This window comes from Aedes albopictus, chromosome 1, assembly GCF_035046485.1.
Source record: "Aedes albopictus strain Foshan chromosome 1, AalbF5, whole genome shotgun sequence".
Lineage (NCBI taxonomy): Eukaryota > Metazoa > Arthropoda > Insecta > Diptera > Culicidae > Aedes > Aedes albopictus.
In genome coordinates this window covers 229,444,908-229,462,859 of record NC_085136.1, presented here as the reverse complement: position 1 = coordinate 229,462,859, position 17,952 = coordinate 229,444,908, and the positions used below count along the sequence as shown (strand labels likewise).

Here is a 17,952-nt window from a genome sequence, read left to right as displayed (position 1 = left end):
TATTTGGTGCAATAGTTCTTTCATCGAGGAGGAGACCGGTAGAGTAAGGTGGGCTGCACTAAGGAGGAGTGTTGGAGTATAGTAGTGACAGCCCCCTGGTTAATGACGGCGACTGACGATGACGATGTGTTCGGATGTGTGTGTGTGGAATTATGAGACAGCTGACGAAGCAGAAATGCCAATGAATTGCATCTATAGAGATAAGTGACATTTCAACACACGAACACTAACGCAAATTTTTCCTCACACAAAAGTGCACGCCGATTGAAAGGCTATTCAGATTGCATATGCAAATATTACCCAATCTTATTGGGTAAAACGGGTAAATAATGATAAACTAACGTCCGGGGCAAGAGTGCAAATATTTTCCTCGCAGTTTCACAACTACATCTACAAAAAAGGCACGCATACATTTGAACGTGATTACCTCTATAAATGTTTGTTATTGTTAGTCCGTACTAGTCCGTGATGAAGTAAAGTTGCTTCGCAAAGAAAAACCCGTGTAAACTTTCTTCGCCGTTATCACGTGAACCCCGGGAGGGATATAATCCGGTCGAACGGTAGTAAAACCGTGTCTGCTGCGCCTGGGTTTCCATCAGTTTCAACGAGTTTTTATGTCCACACACAGTTGAAATGGTTTATGTAACATTTTCGTGATTTTTTGTTGAAGGCGATTTTTGAAAAAAAAAATAAAATCACGACTCTTCGAATACGTTTCAGAGATTCTCCAAATTCAAATCAAAGCGAAAAATATGTGTAAGAAATGTGCGTCCCGGGAATCCCGGGATTTTCGGGACGGGATCCCGGGATTATTTGTCCCGGGATATCCCGGGTTGGAACCTCTATTTGGGAGTGATAGGTAGTGCTCCGGAACCTGTTCCGGTACTGCATCGAAAGTAACCAAATGTACCATGCGACACATCACATCACGGCTTTTTCAATAACCCGAGCAACGACTAACTAGAAAATAGGCTCATACCACATTAGAGACTACCAGTAGCATTGCACAACCAGCGTTTGGTGCTTCGCCGGAACTACGAAAGTAAATAAAATCAATGCAAGCGATTAATATGTGTAAGAGATCAAAATCTAGACAAATTAAACCCACATACAAACAGGCGTCTCACTATACTCAATACCTATCGTTCTTATTTTCAACGGTCAATAAAATATAGCCTAAAATGTGCAGAAAAAACTTTGTCGAAGACCGCAAATTGATCTGTGATTGTGTAAAAAGTTATATCTTAGCTTGTTAGTATCGTCTTGATATTGATCAGCCTCCAGCGTTATTGAAGGTGTTCAAGCAGTCAACTGAGAAGTCTGATATTATTCAGCACTGCTTATACTTTGAACATAACGTCGAACTATGTGCCATCAATAAGTTTTAAGCCAATTAAAAGATGGCTTTGATAAAATGCTTTCTTTACTTCAAAAATATTCGGATTCAGGAACACTTTGACATACGTCGACGGAAAGATTGTGAGAACATATTCGACGAGAAAGGCACTATCACCACTAAGTGGATTAATTTGGGTTTTTATTTATTTTTTTAAAAGCTTGAAATAACTCATAAAATAAAAAGGTACCTATAGGTAGGAATATAGAACGGTATAAATGTCATTAAAATATATAGAAGTTAATGTTAGTTGAATCTAAATCTACGTTAGTAAGAAAAAAAAATAGTTGGAGTTCATATAACCACAGAGGACCAAATCTGATTATGTAACAGCATTTTAAAACACCGTAAACTACATCAAGGAACATGCGGTGGGTGGTTATGCTCCTCATTAATTTTGATCAAATCTCCGTTGCTGTACATGTAGACACGACCGGTGCAACCCTTCGAAATGCACTTCATACGGATTATTCCATCCTTCCTCAGGCCGCAGAATGTGTACGTAAATCCGTCGACTGTTTTGCGATTCGCCTTGATGAACCACTTGTTACCCTCGCTTTGCCGGGTGTTCTGATGGGTAGACCTGGTGGTTGGTGGATGGCGTGGTTCCTTTTCTTTCTTTAAAACCAGCGATATTTTCACGTTACTTTTTTCTTCGGCGCTGGGCGTCTTAGGGTTGATCTTTTTCCTCCCGCGCATAACTGGCGGTGGATGATTGTGTCGGTGATTGTTCAGCTCAATGACCCGATTCTTTTCGAGCATTACCATCGCTCTACAACCGGCTGGCGCCCGATGAGTACAATGCCATATCTTTCCATCGTTGTTGCGATTGCTGTAACGATATGTTCCGTACACAAGATAGAGCCGATTCTTGCGGGATTTGGTGCCACGCACCAAACTGAATCCTTGGGATCCATCAGGACCACCTTCAACGTGCTCCACAACCGGGGAAAACTCACGACAATCACTGGATTCAGATGTAGATGCTTCACCATCGGAATCACTTTCGGATTTGATGGTAATTGTAGTCATAGCATTTTCCGGCATTTTTTGAAGTATTCGTGTAGTCGGTCTCCTAGCTCGCATACAGTGGCCGCTACTTGTGACCACGTTGGTGTCATTGTTCAAAAAGCTTATTTCTTCAGCTGATTCCTCCATTTTAACAACAGTTTCATCGATGCCTGCAAAGGAATAAATTTGTATAAAAGAGATTGATTGTTTGTAGATATGGTAGAAAAAAAAAATCTGAAAATTAAAACGCTCTATAGGGTATGTGTGCCATCAGTAATCTCACGCTCCCATATTCATCATATTTGAAAACAAGCGATTGCGGAATCGATTGATTCCGTTCTTTTTGTTTTCATGGGTGCTCACTTACAAAAAATACAAAAATAAGAAACAAAACAAATAGTACTTCAATCCTTTGTTTTTCGTAGGATGAAAATGGGAGCCACATGCTTAATAAGGTAACCAATACCCTATACACGCTAACCCTCAGTTACCCAGATTGGTGTCAAAGCGACCCAGATTGAGCAAAACTGCAGTTACTCTAATCTGAGTAAAGGCACCTTTACTCAAATCTGGGTTATCGATGTTGGCGGTAAAATCTGGGTAACCGGTACCCAGTATAGACACTATAGATTCCATAGACTCGCGGAGGCGAAGACAACTGTAGCCAAACGAACTGTCAGTTCGTGTAGCCAAACGAGCATGACGTCACGATTTCAATAACGACAGTGGATTGCGTGACGTCATATTCGCTCGGTACACTCTAAATTCACGGCAAAACACACTAAAATCGTTTTGCTCAACCATGTCTCCGCGAGTCTATGGAATCTATAGTGTCTATAGTACCCAGCTCCTCCAGGGCCTTGATTTTGTTAATTTATTTCCAATTTAGATTTTTGATAAAGAGCTCCTAATACAGTAGACGTTCGATAAGTGCAACATGTTTTCGTTTCAGTTACCGAATGAAATTCGCTAACTGCAACGACTGACAGCCGTCAAACAGTTGTCAAATGCTGTTGGACGCAGCCAGAATGCACTCAAAAACATCGCAATGCAGCTGTAGTGCATCCGAAAAACATCGCAACTCTGTTGACGTTTTGTTTTCGACAGATAGCGGTGCGATAACTGCAAAATTGTTGCACTTAGCGGACTTGCAGTTAAAAAGCATTGCAGTTAAACCGTTTGCACCGAGCGAACGTCTACTGTATCCATGTTCTGTTCACTTACCTGATGCAGGAAAACAGTTCCCCGGAAGAATTTCTGTTTTCCCGTCATTTATTCGCATATTTTTCGCGGAAACATCCTTAATTTCCAGCGTTCTCCTAACCGCTGCCATATTCTCAAGCCGGAAAATGACAAAGTGCCGATTACCCAGATCTTTACCCAGATTCAAGAAATCTGGGTTTTCGGGTTACCCGGATTTTGACAACTGCTAACAACATGAAAATCCGGGTAGAATCGACCCGGGCGATGGGTAGTTTCAGGTTAGCGTGTATACTATATAATTTTCTATTATATTTTATATTGACCTAAAAATTAATCGTCCGTTAAGGCCTAAAAATTAATCGTCTGATTTTGCTAAACACTATTTCCATGAAATTCCCACAACTTTCAAAATCCAATGAAATGAAAACGGTCCAGAAATCAGCGTTGTTGGAATTCATATAAACATGTTTAAAGCTTCAAAGCGGTGATCGATCAAGCGCAAGGTGTCAAGTTGCAGAGCGGTAAAATCCCGGAAGGATCTTTCCACAGTTACCGAAACCCAACCGTTAACAGCTGTGCGGGAAAACTCCATCCGTCCGAATATCATTGTTCGATAAAACAACACTGGCCGAAAAATCGGCAATAATTGAGTCCCTGAGGAAGGTCCTAAATGAGACCGAAACATCGGACAAGATTGAATAGCTGTACATATTTGAATTTTGTCAAGATTGGAAGAGCCATTTTCAAGCCAAAAAATGTATCGCAGTCGAATCCAAAAAGTGACGAATCTATATACACAGTCTGGCGGATAGAACTATCCGAGCCAATTTAATCGGAGCCAATTGAACTTGACATTTCGAGAGCGCTGGAATATGAGGGAGTATTCTATCCGTAAAGATAGTAAAGAAAACACAAAGTCTGTCGAAAGCTTGAACTTTTTCTACTGTTGCTGGTATTTTTAGTTAGTAACTCCAGTTGCCAGTTTTTAGGTTTTTCTATTCGCCAGATTGTATATATAGACTGTTTCAGAAATTATAAATACACTTTGTTTATTAAACTATATGAACTGTTCCAATGATTTTTACCAACTTCTTTCAGAGTATAGCATATTGTACTCCATATTTTTATATTTTCTTTCAATTGTCTTGATATTTTAAAGCAGCGGTTTTCAGATCGTGCACCGCGGTGCACTCGGTGCACCGCGAAGCCTTATCAAGTGCACCGTGAAACATTTCTTAACCCAATGAATTAATTTACTAACAACATGAATGACTGATATAAGTGTTATGTGAATATTGTATCTGAAATATTAAATTTACGAAACCTTCAAGAAAACTAAACAAAGTATCTATGTGACAAATAATTCCAAGTCCGTAGACAAATGTACAGTGAAATTTATCATAAATTTCCAAAGAATTGCGAAAAAAGTCTACCACAGGCATCATGAGATTTGAAAAAATCTAGTAGTTCAACAAGCATATATCACATATTAAACAATTTATAGTATGGATATTTAAACGTATCTTCAGGAACTTCACTAAGAAAAACCTGCTTGATTGGTTATGATTTTTCTCAAACCTATCATTACTTAGCCATAGAATCTGAGATGAATATATTATATATGAGTTCTGAAGACATCTGAACTGTCCAAAATCTCTTTAGAAGTTTAGGAACACTTTTTAAAGGAAATCATAATAATAATCCGCAGGGAATCAACACAGGGTTTTGTTGAGGTTCTCACCAGAAATCCACAGATTTTTTCAACAAGCCAGGTTCTGACTTTGTTAGGAATTTTATAAAAATCTTGTCGAACTTTCTAAAGGCCAGGCAGGGACTGGCATTTCTATGAGGAAATAATAATAATTTTTATAAAAATTACAGGTCAGTGTCAAAACCGCATCGGTGGGCGAAAAATGCCAAAACACGCGTCGGAAAACACACAAATATTTTGAACAACCTCAGATTTCATTTTTTTTTTTATTTTGGAACCAGTGCACCGCGCAGCAAAGTATTTCCGAAAAGTGCACCGCGAGACAAAATGTCTGAAAACCCCTGTTTTAAAGAACTGTCGAGTTCTCTAACAAATAACTTAATTTTTCAAATTTGCATTTGCACAAAGGTGTTTTTTAATGATTTCAACATTATTTATCACTAAATACCAAAAATAATCTAAATTTTTATTACATTCGCTTTCTCAACAAGTTGTCTAAGGAATGCCTTGATCAAAATTTGGGAAAAATCGATAAAGGCATTACCTCAACATTTTTTCGGGGATCAAGTTTCTTATTTTTTAAGGTTTTCTACGGAACATAAGAACTACCACACAGTTTCTTATCTTTCTTAAACGCATTTAATCTAAACAAACTTATTTTTTCAGCACATTCTATTCTTCAGATGACAAAGCTTGTCATATTATGCAGTAAGCAGTAATTAAGAAAGTCGTTTGCTTAACGTTTGTTGCTACTGGTGTTGTTGAGAAATTTGAAACAAAAAAAAGTGTATTGAGAAGGCCCGTAATGGTGGTTCTTGATCAAATATTCCAGTAAAAATTACTCTTACCAATCGAGAAATATCGTTTATTATCGATACAGCCATTTTTATTGTGTTTGGAAATTAAATATTTTATCTGTGAGGCAACAGTGTTGTTGTTTTCTCTATTTCTTGCAACATAAACACATAGTTATCCAAAGTTTTGCTCAAACAGCATCAAATTAGGCAAGGAAGCATAATACCCACGCTTTTTGCACCATTTCATTGCAGAAACGGAGAAATGACCTTCTCACCATACTAAAATTTAGCTCATTACTACAAATCTAGTACTACACCGAACGTGCCCCATTGAAATGACTGTTAATCGTTAGTGTATTTATAATTTCTGAAACAGTCTATATATTAGACCGGCCCACATTTGTATGAAGCGAAAAAAAAGTTTTCAAAATTCACGGGGCACCCTCTAGAATCGTGCCTTTGGATGAGAAGAACAATCTGTGAAAGATTCTGCTCAATCGGTTGAAAACTGAGCTGGCGCAAATGAGTTGAAGGTTTGTATGGGATGTTCAGTCCAAACATATGGGTAATTCTCGCTGAGACCGGCCCACTATTTACACCTTGTCTTCAAAAATGTTTAAGGTGCCGATTTTCTGAAAGCCCTCGCCTAAAAAGTAAGAAAAATGCATTTGGTTACTCAAATTAATGGACCCCCTGTTAGTTGGAGCCATAACAATTTTTGCAGACCCCTCGATTTTGGTCAAATTGTGGCTCACTCAAACCGTTATAACTCGAAAGTTTCTCCAACAACCACCTCAAAACGAATTGTTGTTGAAAAGAGGAAAGATAGAGCTACTATTTACAATAATAAAAAGTTGGGTCGGCCATATTGATTTTGGCCGCCATCTTGGATTTTCATACCAAAACATTTTTTTCACCATGAGGGCAACCACCGATTTTCAAATTTTTTGCATCAATTCAAAGCTGGGACATTTATACATAACATATCAAAAAATTAGAGATGTCTTTTTCTTCTTTCAAAAGTTATCTGCAGTTTTGTAAATTAAGCCACGTTTTCTCCATACATTTTCATGCGCACCGGCTAAGACATGCGACAGCATCCGAGTTTACGCCTGCATGTATACACCAAGGCGTGTGCCGCAAAATTTGGCCAAATCGGAGGTTCGTTTCCGTTTTTGATTGTTTCTCAATTATGCGGGCATTGTTTTTATAACCTTTTTAGTGTTTTGAAAAGCTTGAACCTTCAGCTTTTCGTTCGTTTCCGTTTTTGATTGTTTCTCAATTATGCGGGCATTGTTTTTATAACCTTTTTAGTGTTTTGAAAAGCTTAAACCTTCAGCTTTTCATTAATGGGTTCAGAATTTTAATTCGTGTTCGTAAACACTGCGAAATAACGCTGCATTTATGTAAACGGTCGGCACCGGACCCAGTGCGCAAAAGTGGCATGATTTACGAAACGGCAGATAACTTTTGAAAGAAGAAAAAGACATCTCTAATTTTTTTATATGTTATGTATAAATGTCCCAGCTTTCAATTGATGTAAAAATTTTGAAAATCGGTGGTTGCCCTCATGGTGAAAAAAATGTTTTGGTATAAAAATCCAAGATGGCGGCCAAAACCAATATGGCCGACCCAACTTTTTATAATTGCAAATAGTCGCTCTATCTTTCCTCTTTTCAACAACAATTCGTTTTGAGGTGGTTGTTGGAGAAACTTTCGAGTTATAACGGTTTAAGTGAGCCACCATTTGACCAAAATCGAGGGGTCTGCAAAAATTGTTGTGGCTCTAACTAACGGGGGGGTCCATCAATTTGAGTAACCAAATGCATTTTTCTTACTTTTTAGGCGAGGGCTTTCAGAAAATCGGCACCTTAAACATTTTTGAAGACAAGGTGTAAATAGTGGGCCGGTCTCAGCGAGAATTACCCATATGGGAAATTGGATGACCTCCAGTCTCTAATATAGCACGCCGGTTTGGCGAGTTCGATTTGGCTCAGAATTGAAAGAATAGCAGTTGATACCCTAATGAACAACTTTGTAGAAGACCATATCATGATAAAACTTAATATAGTTGCGGTTTTAGTCAACGAAACCATGTTGAGGACATTTTCCCCCGTTTACTCTCGGTTGCTACATGTGACAGGATGTCGCCTTAGCATACGTACAGAACTTCAAGGCAGCGTTACCAAACGAGGGCGAGCTGGATGTGCTTTTTTCTGAAGAACTGCTGGAGTACAGTAAAAGCAACCATCAATGACACATCCGAGTGCCATGAGCCGAAATCTGCAAGGATTGCTTTTGTCAGACGAATATGAGATGATTAAAAGGTGGAAGCAGCACCTTGATGAGAACCTGAATGGCGTGGAGAAGGTAACGGAGGAAACGACTACGCCAGTACAGCTAAGGATGGAAATGATCCAACTCCCACGTTGAGGGAAGTTATGTGGCATCGCCAGCACAAACCAACAAAGCAGCTGGTAATGATGGTATCGCAGCTGAAGTCATCAAGATGGGCGAATAAGTTTGTGAGAAGTTTTGAAGCCGATATCATCGGCGGCCGTTCGACAACGGATCAGACCTACACCGTACGACAAATCCTCCAAAAAATGCCGTGAATACCACGTTCCAATACATCACCTGTTCATTGGCTTCAAGATAGCAAACGACAGTATCGACCGCACAGAGGTATGGAAAATCATGAATGATCAAGGCTTTTCTGGGCAGCTGACCATAATGAATAAAGCATCGATGGACAGCGTGCTAAACTGCCTAAGGGTTTCTGGTGAACTATCCACTTTATTCGGATCTCACCGGAGACTGCGATAAGGTGACGGACTCTCATGCCTATGCTTACTCTTCAACATCGCTCTGGGAGAAGGTGTAGTTCGACGAACCGGACTTAACAGCCAGGTTACGATGTTTAGGAAATTATTTGTAGAGGTTCGACTGGGAAGTTGACTTATTTCTCGAGGATTTCGGCTTTCAGTCAAAGAAAAGCGTTGATTTTCTTATCTCATCGCCAACGTTTCGATCCAGATGTTGGGATCTTTTTCAGGGCTCGAAATTAATCAATTTTGTCTAATCCCGTGTATATCTCACGGTTGATTGTCGCGTTTTGAATTTGCACTGCACAAGTCTCATTTACTGCCAGCACCCTCAAAGGTAGTGGGTGGTACAAAATGGGAGGTCTACACCAAGAGGATTCACGACACTTGCCAACACTGCCAGAGCTAACAGCTGATCGAACATTAATGTTCGATCAGCTGTTATCTCTGGCAGTGTTGACAAGTGTCGCTGATCCTCCTGGTGTAGACCTCCCATTTTGTACCACCCACCCACTATCTTTGAGGGTGCTGGCAGTAAATGAGACTTGTGCAGTGCAAATTCAAAACGCGACAATCAACTGTGAGATGTACACGGGATTAGACAGAATTGATTAATTTCGAGCCCTGAAGAAGATCCCAACATCTGGATCGAAACGTTGGCGATGAGATAAGAAAATCAACGCTTTTCTTTGACTGAAAGCCGAAATCCCCGAGAAATTTAGGAAATCAATTTGTTTGTTTTGCGGGAGACATACCAAGTAACACACTTGTCACAGAAAAGTCACGATGGCGCAAGCTTTTGTTGCGCTGAAGTCAATGTGACTTACTTCTATCAAGTAAGTATTTATTTGTTAGATGCAAGCTACAGTGACTTATGCGCAACAAAAACCTGCGCCGCCGTGACTTATCTGTGATAAGTGTATTACTTGGGATGGACAGTAGCGCCAAAACAAATTGGAAGTGTCGCTTGAAGCGCGAAGCAGCTAATATAGGACTGCTGGTAAAAAATAAAAAATGCACCATGTACATAACATTTATACGACAGGTACTTCAAGCTTTCAGAGTGGCCGCGTGCTGAGGATGATCTTTGTCGGTGTAGGGCGACAAAGAACAGACCACGAGCTCGCTGCACTCTTTAACGAACCCAGCATGCAGAATAGACTGGCCCAAATTCAAAAATATCGTAAAATTCCACAGGGCACTCTCTAGAATCGTTCCCTTTGGATAAGAAGAACAATCTGTGAAAGTTTCAGCTCAATGGGGCACGTTCGGTGTAGTACTAGATTTGTAGTAATGAGCTGAATTTTAGTATGGTGAGAAGGTCAATTCTCCGTTTCTGCAATAAAATGGTGCAAAAAGCGTGGGTATTATGATTCCTTGCCTAATTTGATGCTGTTTGAGCAAAACTCTGGATAACTATGTTGTTTATGTTGCAAGAAATGGAGAAAACAACAACACTGTTGCCCAAAGTTTTGCTCAAACAGCATCAAATTAAGCAAGAAATCATAATACCCACGCTTTTTGCACCATTTTATTGCAGAAACGGAGAATTGACCTTCTCACCATACTAAAATTCAGCTCATTACTACAAATCTAGTACTTCACCGATCTATCCTATTGGTTAAAAAATGAGCTGGCGCAAATGAGTTGAAGGTTTGTATGGGATTCTCATCCCAAATATATGGGAAATTGGATGACCTTCAGTCTCTCATTCAGCACGCCGGTTTGGCGTGTTCGATTTGGCTCAGAATCGGAAAAATAGTACTGGATACCCTAAGGAACAACTTTGCAGAAGACCATATCATGATGAAACTTAATTTAGGGTATGTGTGCCAATCTCATGCTCCCATTTTCATCCTATTCGAAAACAAGCGATTACGGCACCGATTGACTCCGTTCTTTTTGTTTTCATGGGTGCTCACTTCTAACAAAAAATACAAAAATAAGAAACAAAGCAAACAACGCTTCAATTCTTTGTTTTTCGTGGGATGAAAATGGGAGCCACATGCTTAATAAGGGAACCAATACCCTAGTTAAAGTTTTAGCTAACAAAAACTGCATGTGGAATTCTGCCCCCGTTTACTCTCGGTTGTTACATGCAGCACGTGTTTGCCGTTCAAAACTTGCGCGCTACATCCTAGGCGGCTTTTTCTCTCACCATACAAATGTGGTCCGGTCTAATGTAGAAGGTGGTCAAAGCCGAAAGAATACGGTTGGTAGGGCATGCTGCAACAATGCCAGACAACAACCATGCAAAGCTGTTGTTCGCTACTCATTCGGTTGGTTGGGAAAAGAAGCCGTGAAGCGAAAACAGCAGATTTTTCTGTTGGAAAAATAGCCACTACCGATTTTATATATCGCGTTTGTGCACATATCAGACAATGCTAGGCTCAGTGTACCAGTTATGGCTATAGTACCTCAAATTCGCCATAGTCGATTTTCAACCTTTAATGATGCAAATCAACAAGAAAAAAAATGTGAACAACAGATCATGTTCACAAAAGATGGTTGCAATCATTTAAACTTCACAATTTGTTCAAATTATGATTGAAATAAATCATTTTCCTTAAATTTTTGGCTTCCTTGCACCCTATTTCGCCATAGTGTACCAGTTATGGCTAATCCCATAAGGAATGCATGTAAATAGTGCGAAGTGGAACACAAATTAACAAATGTAACCATAACTGGTACAGGGTTCCTATCATTGGCACACGCCATAATAAATACTAAAAGTAGTTTTGGACTCGTTTCTATATTTTTCCTGTAAAGTATGACAACTAATCAATCATTTGACATATCGATGACATTCGACGGTCTTCTTCTTATTTTTGTAGAAATAGTTTTTCTTAAGTAGTGCGATAACTGGTACAGGCACCCTACCTAGTAATCCTACATATGTAGAGGATTTCTAATGCTACCTACATCTAGTAAAATTTGCATAACAACCGGTGGGACATTTTGGTCAACACTTGTTTGGTAATAACAATTCCTGATTGATGCTTAAGTTTTCTAAAGAATTTCGGCATGTCCGGCAGATAGGAGACACACTGAGGGTGTGTAAATGAACATACCGGAATATGATAACACTAATCCAAATGTTATACTTACAGCAGCTAGACTGTAGCGTATCATCGTTAGGAAGACCATCACTGTCCACATTCTCTTCTGAATTGATAGTTATTAGCGAGCAGCTACTACTGTAGCTATCCCGTGGCGGAGTTGACGGCGATGGATGATCAGCAATCACCGGCGATTTCCGTCCTGGTGCCACGTGGTCCCCGTTGCCGTCTATCTTAAGCCACTGCTCGTTGGCGTTGCACAACTGTTTAAATCGGAAAAATTCCTCCAACAGGGCAATACACTTGGTACAAATACAGGCGTTGCTATCTTTCGTAAAAGTTATTCCGACGTTGGTGCAGTATTCGATCTTCTGCACCAGCAGTTTATTTGGTTGCCCACTGGGGGGAAACAAGCGATGGAGCTCGTGGATTTGTGAGAAGCACAATCTGCAGAAAGTTTCACTGGCGTATTCACGGATCAGGGCATTGCCAAAACCGTTCCTAAAAAAATAATTCGATAAATCAATGCAATCTTTAATTTACGAAATATACCTTTGGGGACCGTCCATCTTGATACAAGTTACTTCGTTACCACAGCCAAAAACTGTAATCGTTCGTCGCTGTGAGCTGATCGGACCGCGCAATTTTAGCTTAGCTTGCACATTTTGTTCGCACACGAAACAACGAGGTATGGAATATTTGAATTCGAGTGGTGATCATAAGCGCCAGTTACATAAGGCAAATATTGATCAATATGTACTGGGGGATTTTGGTTGACACATCTCGAAAACTTTTGATAACAACCCTTCAAATTTGTCCAATCTTCAATATTTTCAATCGTATTTTTTCCTACTAGGGCACGATCAGTGTAGTAATAGTTTTGTAGTAATGAGCTGAATTTTTGTATGGTGAGAAGGTAAATTCTCCGTTTCTGCAATGAAATTACGCAAAAAGTGTGGGTATAGTATGATTCCTTGCCTAATTTGATGCTGTTTGAGCAAAACTTTGGATAACTGCGTTGTTTTCTCCATTTCTTGCAACAGTTTTCCAGAGATATGCTCAAACAGCATTAAATTAGGCAAAGATAAAGAACCATAATACCCACGCTATTTGTACCATTTCATTGCAGAAACGGAGAATGGGGCACGTTCGATGTAGTACTAGATTTGTAGTAATGAGCTGATTTTTTGTATGGTGAGAAGGTCAATTCTCCGTTTCTGCAATGAAATGGTCCAAAAAGCGCAAGATACATATATGGCCAATGCGAGAAATAAGTATTCTCACCTATTTTTAGTCGGTGAAGTGAAAATAAAGACGTTTATGAAACCACCCGGACCAAAATGCAAGCACAAAACGCTTTCAATGATCTACAAAATAAAGATTGCCGATGTTTTGCATTTATTTCGAAGTAATTGTACATATTGTTTTTTTTTTTAAGAAATATGAAAAAGAAATTCTTCTCGATTATCAGTAAAGTTTAAGAAACCAAAAACTCATTAGCTCGCCCCTCGGAATTACAGATTGGTTGTCATTTTCAGTTTGACATTGAATTATGACATCCAGGTGCTTTTTAGTTGGCTGACAGCTCAACTAACGGAGCCCCAACTAAACAGCCACCCAACTATTAAGCCCCCAACCAGCGGGTCATGACTGTAGTGCAAAAAGCGTGGGTATTATGATTCCTTGCCTAATTTGATGTTGTTTGAGCAAAACTTTGGCTAACTATGTTGTTTATGTTGCAAGAAATGGAGAAAACAACAACACTGTTGCCCAAAGTTTTGCTCAAACAGCATCAAATGGGGCACGTTCGGTGTAGTACTAGATTTGTAGTAATGAGCTGAATAGGGCACGTTCGGTGTAGTACTAGATTTGTAGTAATGAGCTGAATTTTTGTATAGTAAGAAGGTCAATTCTCCGTTTCTGCAATGAAATGGTCCAAAAAGCGTGGGTATTATGATTCCTTGCCTAACTTGATGCTGTTTGAGCAAAACTTCGGATAACTATGTTGTTTATGTTGCAAGAAATGGAGAAAACAACAACAATGTTGCCCAAAGTTTTGCTCAAACAGCATCAAATTAGGCAAGGAAACATAATACCCACGCTTTTCGGACCATTTCATTGCAGAAACGGAGAATTGACCTTCTCACCATACTAAAATTCAGCTCATTACTACAAATCTAGTACTTCACCGATCTGTCCTATTTTTGTATGGTGAGAAGATCAATTCTCCGTTTCTGCAAAGAAATAGTGCAAAAAGTTAGAGTATTATGATTCCTTGCCTAATTTGATGCTGTTTGAGCAAAACTTTGGGTAACTATATTGTTTATGTTGCAAGAAATGGAGAAAACAACAACACTGTTGCCCAAAATTTTGCTCAAACAGCATCAAAATAGGCAAGGAATCATAATACCCACGCTTTTTGCACCATTTCATTGCAGAAACGGAGAATTGACCTTCTCACCATACTAAAATTCAGCTCATTACTACAAATCTAGTACTTCACCGAGCTGTCCTATTAGGCAAGGAATCGTAATACCCACGCCTTTTGCACCATTTCATTGCAGAAACGGAGAATTGACCTTCTCACCATACTAAAATTCAGCTCATTACTACAAATCTAGTACTTCACCGATCTGTCCTATTGATCATCTCACCATACAAAAATTCAGCTCACTACTTCCAATCTAGTACTTCACTGATTGCGGCCTATGATCAAACCTGAGAGAGGAGACAGCTGGCTTCGATTGCGTGCTACTTAATGTCAAGGAGGACCTGTCACAAACTGTCACCGCAAACCGAGCTGAAAATCGTACATTGATGGAGTGGCTAAAATATCCGAAATATCTTGTTAAAATTTTGCTCCGTTTGTCGTAATTGAAAAAGATAAAATTATGATGACCAGTTTTCCTCAACCAGCGCTTTGAATGCATTTATTCTCCATGCTCTGTCGTAGTAAACTTAATATGCAAATCAATTTTGACCAATAATATATGTTGAAACCATTGTCCAGCGCACAAAATTGTAAAAAGAAACAAGAAGAAGAAATGTAAACATCGTGGTTGTCAGTGAGCTGTCTCCTCTCTCTCAGGATCAAACCATTGTTCCATTATAGTAGCATGGAAAGTCTCATATATCCGAGACAGTACGCACTAGTGTGGGTCATCCGAACCGTTTTCTCAGATCAAAACTTTTTTGATTCCATTTCGGGTCCTGAATATCCGTGAAAAATTTGAGCACGATCGGTTGCGTCTACACTTTGCGCATTGCAATTGAAATTTGTATGGGATTTTGTATGGGAAAACATACTTTTTTGCATTTTTGTCGTAAGTTGAAAAAGTTTGTCTGAAACTTTTTAACCGATACTGTAAAATAATAGCCTAGGATGTTCTGAAAAACTTTGTTGAAGACCGCAAAGCAATCCGATGCTTGTGAAAATAGTTATAACCAACGAACCGCATGCATGTGTTTATGATATAACATGTAAAGGAATAACAATAGCAACAAAATCATGCTGTTTCGCCAAGCAATTCCAACGCTATAACTTTTTTTCATAAGCATCAGATCACTTCGCGGTCTTCGACAAAGTTTTTCAGGACACCCTAGGCTACGTTTTCACTTTATCTGTTATATGGTTTTAGAAAAATTTGAGCTTGTCATGAGAGAAAGGCAAACAAGTGTGTTTTCCCATGTAAAACCCCATACAAACTTCAAACGCGATGCGCAAACGAAGACATAACCGATCGTGCCCAAATTTTGCACACTTATTTGGGTCCTGAAATGGGATCGAAAAAGCTTTGATCTGATGGGATACCATTGAATTTTTCATTTTTCCTAATAAACGATGACCCACTCTAGTAAGCACAGGGCCCAGGAACTTTTACTAAAGTATATCTTCTATTTTGAAAGCGACAATTCCTGTTCCACATGTATTGCGTCATGGTATCCATTACCTAATTATATTTAATCGATGAATTTGGAAATACTTACCTTATCGATCAGGTTAAGGCCTGGGTGGCCTCTGCTGTACATGATTGTGCTACTTTCTCCGAAAGTCGGTTCCCCGAATGCCGTTTCCCCGAATGACTCGTTTCCCCGAAAAGAATATACATTACATTCTTTTTCGAAATCATCACTTGCCACAAAATGTTCGTGATCCTGTCGTCCTGTCCTGTGGTCCTGTGGTCGTTAGGACCAATTTGGTTCTAGAAAGAACGAGCAACAATGGAAAGAAGGAGGTATATTACCATTCTTCATTCAGAAGTGTTTCAGCAGGTGTGAGACGCACTAGAACTTGATAGAACCGTCTATAAAATAAAGAAGGGTGTGGTGTGATTCGGGGAAACTGCATTCGAGGAATCAGCGTTCGGGAAAACGACATTCGGGGAAAAATAGCACAACCGCTGTACATAGTAGCCGTCTCCATTCCACTCGGTATGTCTCCAGTTCCGCACTCTGCGTAGGGTTCGCAGATCGTCCTCCACTTGGTCGACCTACCTAGCTCGCTGAGCACCACGTCTTCTTGTACCGGTCGGATGACTCTCGAGAACCATTTTAGTCGGGTTGCTATCCGACATCCTGATGACGTGACCCGCCCACCGTAGCCTCCCGATTTTCGCGGTATGGACGATGGTTGGTTCTCTCAGCAGCTGATGCAGCTCTTCCATCTGCACTCTGCCGTAGATAATACGCAACACCTTCCGTTCGAAAACTCCAAGGGCGCGTTGGTCCTCTGCACGTAGGGTCCATGTTTCGTACCCATAGAAGACTACCGGCCTAATAGGGTCTAATCAGCTTTTTGTAGATAGTTAGCTTCATGTTACGGCGAACTTTATTCGATCGTAGAGTTCTGCGGAGTCCAAAATAAGCACGATTTCCTCCCACAATGCGCCTCTGAATTTCTCTGCTGCTGTCGTTGTCGGCGGTTACCAGTGAGCCCAAGTACACAAGTTCTTCAACCGCCTCAATTTCATCACCGTCGATATAAATTCGGGGTGGCGGGCGCGGTGATTCCTCCCTGGAACCCTTTGTACTTTGTCTTCGACACATTAATGACTAATCCGATTCGCCTGGCTTCACTCTTTAGTCGGATGTACGATTCCGCCATCGTCTAAAATTTAGGAGCAACTAGCTGTCCCGGCAAACTTTGTCTTGCCAAGTTGTGGTGGTTTGACAATGATTGAAGTTATTTCGGCAGGGTAAGATTGGTTTCATTTTGCTCGTGTTGATTTTATTCCCAGGTCATGAAAGTACTGATTTTCTGATTTTATCAATTTTCTTACTTTTTTATTCGAATTTTGCAACTTTTTTTTACTTATAAACACAGCTGCAGCCACCATGAATACGAATTAAACCCTGCAAGAGTCATTCTGATCGGTTTACCCGTTCGTGAGTTTTGTTGCCTCAAAGGGACTTAAAACTCATTCGTGTTTATCCCCGCTGTCCTAATTACACCCTCTAAAGCAATGTTGAACAGCAAGCACGAAAGACTATAACATTGCCGTTAACCTCTGTGAGATTCGAAGGGACTCGAGAGTGTCCCTGATACTCGGACTAAGCACATGACTCGTTCCATCGTCGCCTAGATCAAACGTATCAGTTTATCAGAAAATCCGTATTTGTGCATAATCTACCATAGCTGATCTAGATCGATTGTATTTATCATACGCCGATTTTAAACAGATGAACAAATGATGTGTGGACACGTTGAATTCGCGGTAATTCTGCAACACCTGGCGGATCCACTCTAATGTACGCTCAATACGTGAAGTTCAAGGCAGTCAAATACGGATATTTTCAAAAACAGCCACAAGAAAATACGAATTGGTATTGGGAACTAGTTGACCGATTCGCAAACTTTTTTTTATTGTTCGTATTTCAATCCCCGGGATTTGCAAAAAAATGCATATTCTTCGTAGACTGGAGACTAACAACATTCATGTACATTTTGATT

General features: G+C 39.9%; 1 protein-coding gene across 1 annotated transcript; it reads right to left on the bottom strand.

Moving 5' to 3' along the window:
• Positions 1-842: 842 nt before the first annotated feature.
• LOC109429826 (uncharacterized) lies at positions 843-13,043 on the bottom strand. Its single transcript, XM_029858064.2, has 3 exons — positions 12,555-13,043; positions 12,052-12,503; positions 843-2,577 (listed from the first exon to the last, which is right to left on the bottom strand). Exons 1-3 carry the CDS (start codon positions 12,569-12,571, stop codon positions 1,754-1,756), a joined length of 1,293 nt encoding a protein of 430 aa, XP_029713924.2. The 5' UTR covers positions 12,572-13,043; the 3' UTR covers positions 843-1,753.
• Positions 13,044-17,952: the final 4,909 nt, after the last annotated feature.

Excerpts from the sequence above, each read along its gene's own strand:
- LOC109429826 (XM_029858064.2), bottom strand. Across the intron at positions 2,578-12,051 it reads TACGCTACAGTCTAGCTGCT|GCATCGATGAAACTGTTGTT; the intron begins GTAAGTATAACA and ends ATTCCTTTGCAG.